The 8,293-nt window shown below is 36.2% G+C and overlaps 1 protein-coding gene across 1 annotated transcript; it reads right to left on the bottom strand.

Moving 5' to 3' along the window:
- Nucleotides 1–4,199: 4,199 nt before the first annotated feature.
- LOC127669117 (olfactory receptor 14J1-like) lies at nt 4,200–5,162 on the bottom strand. The gene has a single exon (XM_052162967.1). The coding sequence runs from the start codon at nt 5,160–5,162 to the stop codon at nt 4,200–4,202; it is 963 nt and encodes a 320-aa protein (XP_052018927.1).
- Between the last annotated feature and the right edge of the window lie 3,131 nt (nt 5,163–8,293).

The raw sequence follows: 8,293 nt of genomic DNA on the forward strand, positions 1-8,293 counted from the left end.
ATTGGAGTAATGTAAGATAGATAAAGGAGGCATGGTACAGATCTGTTCTAATTTGCAACTTCTGAGACTCTAGAAAAATTATAAAAATTAAATAAAACAAGATTCTACTGAGCATTCTCATTTTCATTCCATGTTGTTCCATGATCAGAGAGGACTCTGTAAACACAATAATGGAAAGAATCTACCATTCACTTGTGGTTTACTGTATAATTTTAGACATCACTGTAGATGAACTCTGAAAAAAGATAATAGATATTTCTTTCTCCTGAGTGCTGTGCTGGTTAAATTTTGTCAGTTTAATACAAGCTATGATCATCTGTAAAGAGGAAAACGCAATTGAGAAAATGCTTCAATTTTGTTGGCCTGTAAGCAAATCTGTGGATGCATGTTCTTGATTAATGGTTGATGTGGAATTGCACAGTCCTCTGTGGGTGGAGCCACTCCTGGACAAGTGTTTTTGGGTTGTATAAGAAAGCAAGCTGAAAGGGGAGGGGGGATATTGGGAAAGATTTTACCATTGGCAATGTAAATTAAGACGATATTCAATGAAAGAAAGAAAGAAAGAGAGAGAGTGTGAGAGAGAGAGAGAGAGAGAAAGAAAGAAAGAAAGAAAGAAAGAAAGAAAGAAAGAAAGAAAGAAAGAAAGAAAGAAAGAAAGAGAGAGAGAAAGAAAGAAAGAAAGAAAGAAAGAAAGCTGAAAAACTCCTGGAAAGCAAGCCAGTAAGCATTGCTTCTTCATGACTCAGTTTCTGCTTCCAGGTTCCTGCCTTAAGCTCCTTCACTAATTTCCCTCAATTATGGATTGTGGACTATAAGATGAAATAAAGCATTTCCTCCCCAGGCTGCTTTGTGTTTCTGGGATTTATAGTGACAACAGAAAGCATATGTGTCAAGTTGAGATATTAAACTATGAAGTCAGGCCTTATATGGGATGTTTCTATATGCAGTAGATAGTAGTTAACATATAAACTCACAACTTGTCAAAGTACAAAGACTGAGCCATCCATATTGTTATATCATTGAACTCTATGACTCAGGGACCATCACTGAAGACGGTATGGAAAGACTGTAAGAGCCTTGGAGAACCAGAAAAATAGTGTCTTCAGAACCATTGTCCTAATAAATTCAAAGGGGCTATAATTGACTCCACAATACCTACATAAGCTTAAGCTAGTCACTATGGAGGTAGAAACGATTCATGAGCTTCCACATCTCTTACAGTCTACTGCAAATAGAAAACTGAATTGGGCTTAAATAAAACTGAGCCTGCCAACATACACTCATGTACTGGGTAGAGGCTCACAGGTCCCCTATTCCTCCTTGTTCAACTATTTCAGACTGATGAATTCTAGGGAATGTATGGCCATTGCCTCCAGTTGTGAACCAAATGGTGAACTCACCACTATTCTATGGGTAGTTCCAAATCTCTGGCCACACATTCTGGTCAAAACCAGAAAGCTACAAAGGAAAAAGTAACATTATGTGGAAATGTAGGAAAGGGATCTGTAGAGAAGAGGGGAGAAAGAAGAATAGCAAGTGTAAGAGTCAGATGAGAGAGCATGGGGGGGGGGAACAATACACCAAATACATGTAAAATATTTCATCGTACACATTTAATCAAAACAAAAACATGACCTTAGAATGCTGGATTAACATTCATAAAAACTTTATTTAGAATGATCCCATATTGTAGTCAATGTAGTTGTTTACCAGCCAACAACATAATGAACAAGATATTCCCCTAGTAAAAGACATAACAAATCATACTACTGCAAAGTAAGTGTCCTATGTCTATGCAATGGAACACAATTCAGATAGAAAGAAGTGAACTATGTAGTTCAGCCTCAGAATAGCACACTCAGCAACATTTCCTGCTGAAGAGTGAATGGTATAAATCCAGAAAGGGAAACAACTGTGTAATGATAAAAGTCGTTTGGTGGTCCCTGGGGTTAGAAGGCTGGGACAGAAAAGATTGCCAGATACATGTGAATACCAGTTTGGTTCTGTGAGTGTCTTGACTGAAGCTGCTTATTTAAATGGTTGACTTTAATGCTCAGTATGTGTACACTTGACATGAATGCCATTTTTTTTAATTTTTTTTTATTTTTTTGTTTTTTTGCTATTTATTTTTAATGTATACAAATCTCATTACAATTAATATGGCAAAATGCAAATTAAAGAAATCTATACTGCATTCAAAACAGAAAGTTGCTAGGGATTGTTTATCCAGTGTACCAATCTGAGAAAATGTTTATCTAAAGCCAGAATGCCAGTGAAGATACAATCAGAACTAATTACTGACTGGTTGGTTGAGGGTTGGGAGAAGATAGCATTCAAGTACATAAACAATTAAGTGGCCAGAGGAATCATTAACTGTGGTGAGAGAAAAAAAAACTGATACAAAAAAAATGTGAGTTGTAAATGAGAAAAGATTGAAATGTGGAAGTTATTAATGCCCGATTATGGCTGATTCTCTGGAAGTTAGTCAGTCAATTAGTATTACATAGTTTCCTTCCATGAAATGCCAAATAGTTTCTGATTAGAGTTCAGTGGGCTTACCCTTCAACAACAGTACAATCTAATGATATGCAAAGATGACAAGAATCAAAGAGGCACACACAGATAAACCTACAATGTTATTTATCTTTATTTTGTGTCATTGTTTTCTTTCTTGTTGGAACTTTTAAAATTATTTCCGTGAGAAAATAAAACACTTACATTTTTAAAATTTATCAATGGTAATATAATTCATAGATGATATCCTGTATTCAAGGATTATAGTGGGTAAAACAGTACTCAGGAAGATGCAGCCAAGAATTGAATTCATGTAGGAGAGAGGATGAGGCATAAAAGCCAAGGAATTACTTACATACATGGATAAATGCATTTGTAGGTCCAGATGATAATTAAATCATGTTTAAAATGATGTTAAATATTCAAAATAAAAAGTAAAGTAAATATTGCATATAGTCAATAGAACAATCTAAAAATCTATTTTTCCACCACTACTCATTCCCCGTATCATTAAATTGTGTACTTTGATTCTTTTGAACACTCAAGATAAAGGGTCCTTTATATTTTAACTTTGTAAATAATGAGTCTTTGGGAAAAAAGCAGGTTATTAACCCAAGTGAGCAACACAATTAGCTTATCAACACTTCAGCTAATGCACTCACAGATGTGTGCTCAGCACACAGGACTCATCACAGATGTGCTTTTGACTGTAGGGATCTTGCTGGAGTCTCTTTTTGTATCAGATAGGGTAAGATATAACTTGAGCATTTTCAGTAATGGAAAAGAGGATCCTTGGGATCTACTACATTAGTGAGGTATAATCACGTGTCCCTATTTTTATAATCATATGCACACATACAAATTATTCTTGGGAACAAAGCATTTATGTTGTGAGACATATAGATAAATGTACACTATAAGAACATTAACATGAGTTATAATTTTACCTATTTTTTTTAAAAAAAATATTCTTGTTGCATTATTAGTAAAAATGGAAAATATAGTAAAACTATAAATTGGTTCACTTGGATTAGGAAAGGAATATATAGGAAACATGAATTTTGGTAGGGACTGAATAAGTTATGGACATAGTTACTGTACTTTTTATGAGCAAGAAAACCTTGTAGCTATGTAAGAATAGCAGGTAACTTGGCAGCCTAGAGGGAATTATGTACAGCAATAAGGGATCTAGTATCACACAGACAAAATCAGTTTACCTAATGGCAGTTTAAAATGTATTTATTAAAATTAACTTTAAATTGGTATTGGGTCTTGTCAAAACTAACTCTTTTTTCACTCTTAATTCCTGTACATCCTTAAGAAATGTTCTGAAATAATATTGGAATTAGAGGAACAAGGGAGCCAATGCATATCCTTACTGGTCAATTATCTTTCATTTGATAAAACACTTTGAGAGCAGGGCAGTGGTGGCACACGCCTGTAATCCCAGCACTCTGGGAGGCAGAGGCAGGCAGATTTCTGAGTTCGAGGCCAGCCTGGTCTACAGAGTGAGTTCCAGGACAGCCAGGGCTACACAGAGAAACCCTGTCTCGAAAAACCAAAAGAAAACTCTCTTGAGAAGGACATAACTAAGAGAAACACTGAAACAGAGTCTTAGAAGAAATCTAATTCATCACTCCTCTAATCTAGGACATAGTAGCAATATCTCTTAGTTTGTTGTCTCTTTAGAGATTGAATATAGCTTTTGCATATACCATTCTCCGAGAAAATTCTTCTCTTGACAACACTTTATTCAGAGCTGCTTTCATGGACTCATTTCTCAAGCTGTAGATGAGTGGATTGAGTGTTGGAGGTATCACAGTGTAGAATATGGAGAATATGAGGTCCATTGCTGACAGGGAATCTGAAGGAAGTCTTAGAAATTCAAAGCCTGCAGCTGAGAGGAAGAACATGACTACAAACAAATGTGGAAGACAGGTGGAGAACACCTTAGTCCGACTATCAGCTGATGGAATTCTCATCACAGTTGAGAAGATTTGAATGTAGGAGAATACTATGGCAATCAAACAGACAAAGGCTGTGGATGTTGTAAATGCAGCCACTGCAATCTCATTAATGAATTCATAAGAACAGGCTAGTTTTAGCATTTGGGGAATGTCACAGAAGAACTGGTGAATAATTCTCTTCCCACAAAGAGGAATTGAGAAATTAACACCTGTGTGTATGAGCCCAGATATTCCTCCAGCCATCCATACAGCTATCACTGCACACTTGCAAGCATGGGGATCCATAATTGTCTCATACTGCAGTGGCTGACAGATGGCAACATACCGGTCATAAGACATCACTGTGAGAATACCTACTTCTGATGAAGCCAGAGCTATGAAGAAGAAAACCTGAAGCACACACTGACCAAAAGAAATGAAACCATTGTCCATGAGTGAGTTTGCAATGGATTGAGGAACAGTAACAGAGATGAAGCAGAGGTCCAAAAGAGAGAGGTGCTTCAAGAAGTAGTACATGGGAGAATGAAGACGTTGGTCCAAGGTGATGATGGTGATAATGAGGAGATTGCCCATGATGGCCAACAGGTATGTGATCAAAAAGAGCACTGCATGTAAAATCTGAAGGTTACGCTCATCAGAGAACCCCATGAGGAGGAATCCAGTCTTGAAGCTCACATTCATTATGGTCACTCTTGAGACTCAAAGTTTAATTCTATTTAAGAAAAGCTAAAAGAAAACTAGTGATAGCAAGAAGAACTTGTTATCCCTGGGATTAGTTAACACTCAGTTCTAACAAATATTTAGCAATTTTCTGGAACTAGAAACCTTAAGTGTAATCAACAAGTCGTAAGAATTTTCTGGGCTAGAGCCTGACTTGTCACTATTAGAATAACTGAATGACTAAAATTGCTTTACTTCAATAAAGCCAGTGGGAATGAGGTCATATAGTAATATCATCCTTTATACATGGTACCTTAGCATCAAGCTAATATATTGCAGCCTCCTCTGATGACTATAGAAAATTCAGTTACTGGTACACCCTATAAATGATTAGGAACAACAATGACAAGAAACCTATTAGTCACTTCAGTGAGAACATGAAGGCAACTTTGTACTAAGTTCTTCATTTTCCTATCTGCACAGGAATAAAGTTCTTTCTGCCTTTTCCAAGCCTGTGTGTGCTCTTTGGCCATTTGTATTCAATCTCAGTGACTGCTTTGTTACAGTGTGATTTCCTCTCTCTCTCTCTCTCTCTCTCTCTCTCTCTCTCTCTCTCTCTCTCTCTCTCTCTCTTTCTCTCTTCCTATTCCTCCCTCTCTCTTTCTCTCTCTCTGTACATCTCTGTATTATATATATATATATATATATATATATATATATATATATATATCACATCTCATCCATTTTAGACAAAAGCCCATGTTCCATTCTCAGCATTCTCTTATAGTCTATTTTCTCTTGCTTCTTTGCTCCTGTTTCAGATCCTCGTATTCATGGTTAGCTATCTCCCACTGGGTCAACTCCACCTCTGTCTGTCACATCTCTTTCATCTTCACATTCAAACAACTGTTTCTTTAGTTATTACCTCTTGTTATGTTGTTGTAAATGACTCTTTCATCTTTGGCAGTTTCATTCTTTAACTTTATGCAGTTCCAATCATGCTTCTATTTCGTGCTGGGCAGAGCTGTGAAGGAAATCGCCATGACTTTCTTAATTTCATTCTTTATTTTCTGACAATTTCATTATTACAAGTGATACCCAAAATTCTTGGCATGCCAAACATTATCTTCCCCAAGATGTCTCCTGACTGACCTACTCTTTACTCATTATTACTTATCAAATCCTTTCCCCGTGTCTAATAATGATGATTTGTTAGATTATTCACAAAGAATCAGTCATATTGCAAGTCTATGCTGTTTTGTTTTTCCTGGATCATGCTTTGATACTTGAAATTTCAATTTCAAAATTAATTTTGATGTTTGGAATTTGAAATTCTTCTTCTAAGACCCCATCTACTTTGTCTGAAAAAATATTTGATAATTTTTAGACAGTCATGTTATTTCCCTGCTTTTAAATTCTTCTGAGCACAATAGGCAGGCCAAGCAGTGTTTACTCAAGGTAGCCCAGATCATGCACACTGAGGTGGCTATAATTCATGTGATTTTCTTAAATTCACTTTCTGCATGTATTTTCCAGGGTATTCAAACTATTCTTTGAGGAAGGAGATTTTAGTAAGTTTTATTAGAAGTCATACCCCTGATACCTGACATGGATGCTTGCTCATGCTGCTTAAATCTCAGGTGCATCTTATAGAATTTGAAGAAGTTTCACTCACCGATGCTGATTTTAGTTGGTAGGAACAAATATCATTGAATCCCTGAGACAGAACATCTTTGTTCAAGAATCAAGCTGTGGGATTTTCTTCCAAGGAGAAAACTAAGGAGCTTTCACACAAAAGTGATGTGAAGCAAAAGATGCTTTAACCTCTCATTAGGTTCATGGTACCTGAAGCTGCCCAGGCACCAAGGGACATGCTGTTCCTCTAAGCTGGCTCTCAGATAAACACTGTGAGTTCAGAGTGTGGAATTTTGAGGAATTCTTCCTCAGGGACTCACCCAGTGGAGACTATTTAATTATTGTCTTGATATAACTGAATGTTATAATCCAAGTACTACAGGTAAGGGAAATAAATAGGTTTTTAAATCTGATTTCTAAAGTTTGTTTATAGATTTATATGTGAAAAGAACCTTTTTTCCCTTTATTTTTTATTTCAATTTAATTTGTCATTGATAAACTCATGCACATTTGTATAAGCTTCATATAAATAGGTAAATATTTAGTAGATGTTTATATATGTGAATTCTCAATTACAAGAATTCTTAGCATTAAACTATGTTAGCATTACATGAGCTCTAAGCTTCCTCCAAACACTGTGTCTTTTCTAAAATCATTGTAAAGGTGATTCATTTCAAGTCTCCATTTTAACAATTAATGGGTTTTTCATGTGACATATCTCTCACAGGTTCATGTGTCAGAATGCTTGGGGCCTTATAGGTGGCATTGTTCAGAAAGTTGTTGGAATTTTAGGGAGATTGTGTTTCTTTGAGTTATGTTGCACATTTGGACTAGGCATTGAGGTTTTCTAACCTGGGTTCCACTTCTTCTGGGCTCTCTGCTTCTTCCCTGTTGATGCAACATGACCTCATGCTCATGCTACCATGTCTTCCCCAGTGATGGAAGTACCTTCTCAAACTTTAAGCCAACATTAATTCTTGATTCCAAAAGTTTCTTCTTACCAGTCATTTGATCCCAACTATGAAATAGCTAATAGAGAAAGTGGTAAGCTCTTCAAAAGTAGGTGGTCTTATAGGCAAAGTAGGAACTATGAGGGTTAGATAATCAAAAACTTACAGTTACAGTTCAACTCACTGGGCATTCATTTGGGTTCAATACATCTTCAGTGGTTGTTTTTGCAAGATTGTCTTTTACTTATTTGTGTATTATTTAGTTATACTTACCAACCCATCATGAAGTTCTTTCTCTTTTAAAATTTGCTTTTCATTTTCCAATCCTGGGCAGTGGTGGTGCATGCCTTTAATCCCAGCACTTGGGAAGCAGAGACAGGCAGATTTCTAAGGCCAGCCTGGTCTACAGAGTGAGTTCCAGGAAAGCCAAGGCTACACAGAGAAACCCTGTCTCAAAAAACAAAACAAAACAAACAAACAAACAAAAAACCAACCCCCCTCCAAAAATGAATTTACACATGTGGTCAGTGAATGCTAAGTCTAGTATGTTGGTAAGATGATAATAAA

This window comes from Apodemus sylvaticus, chromosome 19 (genome assembly GCF_947179515.1).
Source record: "Apodemus sylvaticus chromosome 19, mApoSyl1.1, whole genome shotgun sequence".
Lineage (NCBI taxonomy): Eukaryota > Metazoa > Chordata > Mammalia > Rodentia > Muridae > Apodemus > Apodemus sylvaticus.

Bases quoted from the DNA above. Each gene is read 5' to 3' on its own strand.
- LOC127669117 (XM_052162967.1), bottom strand. From the start codon at position 5,162: ATGAATGTGAGCTTCAAGACTGGATTCCTCCTCATGGGGTTCTCTGAT.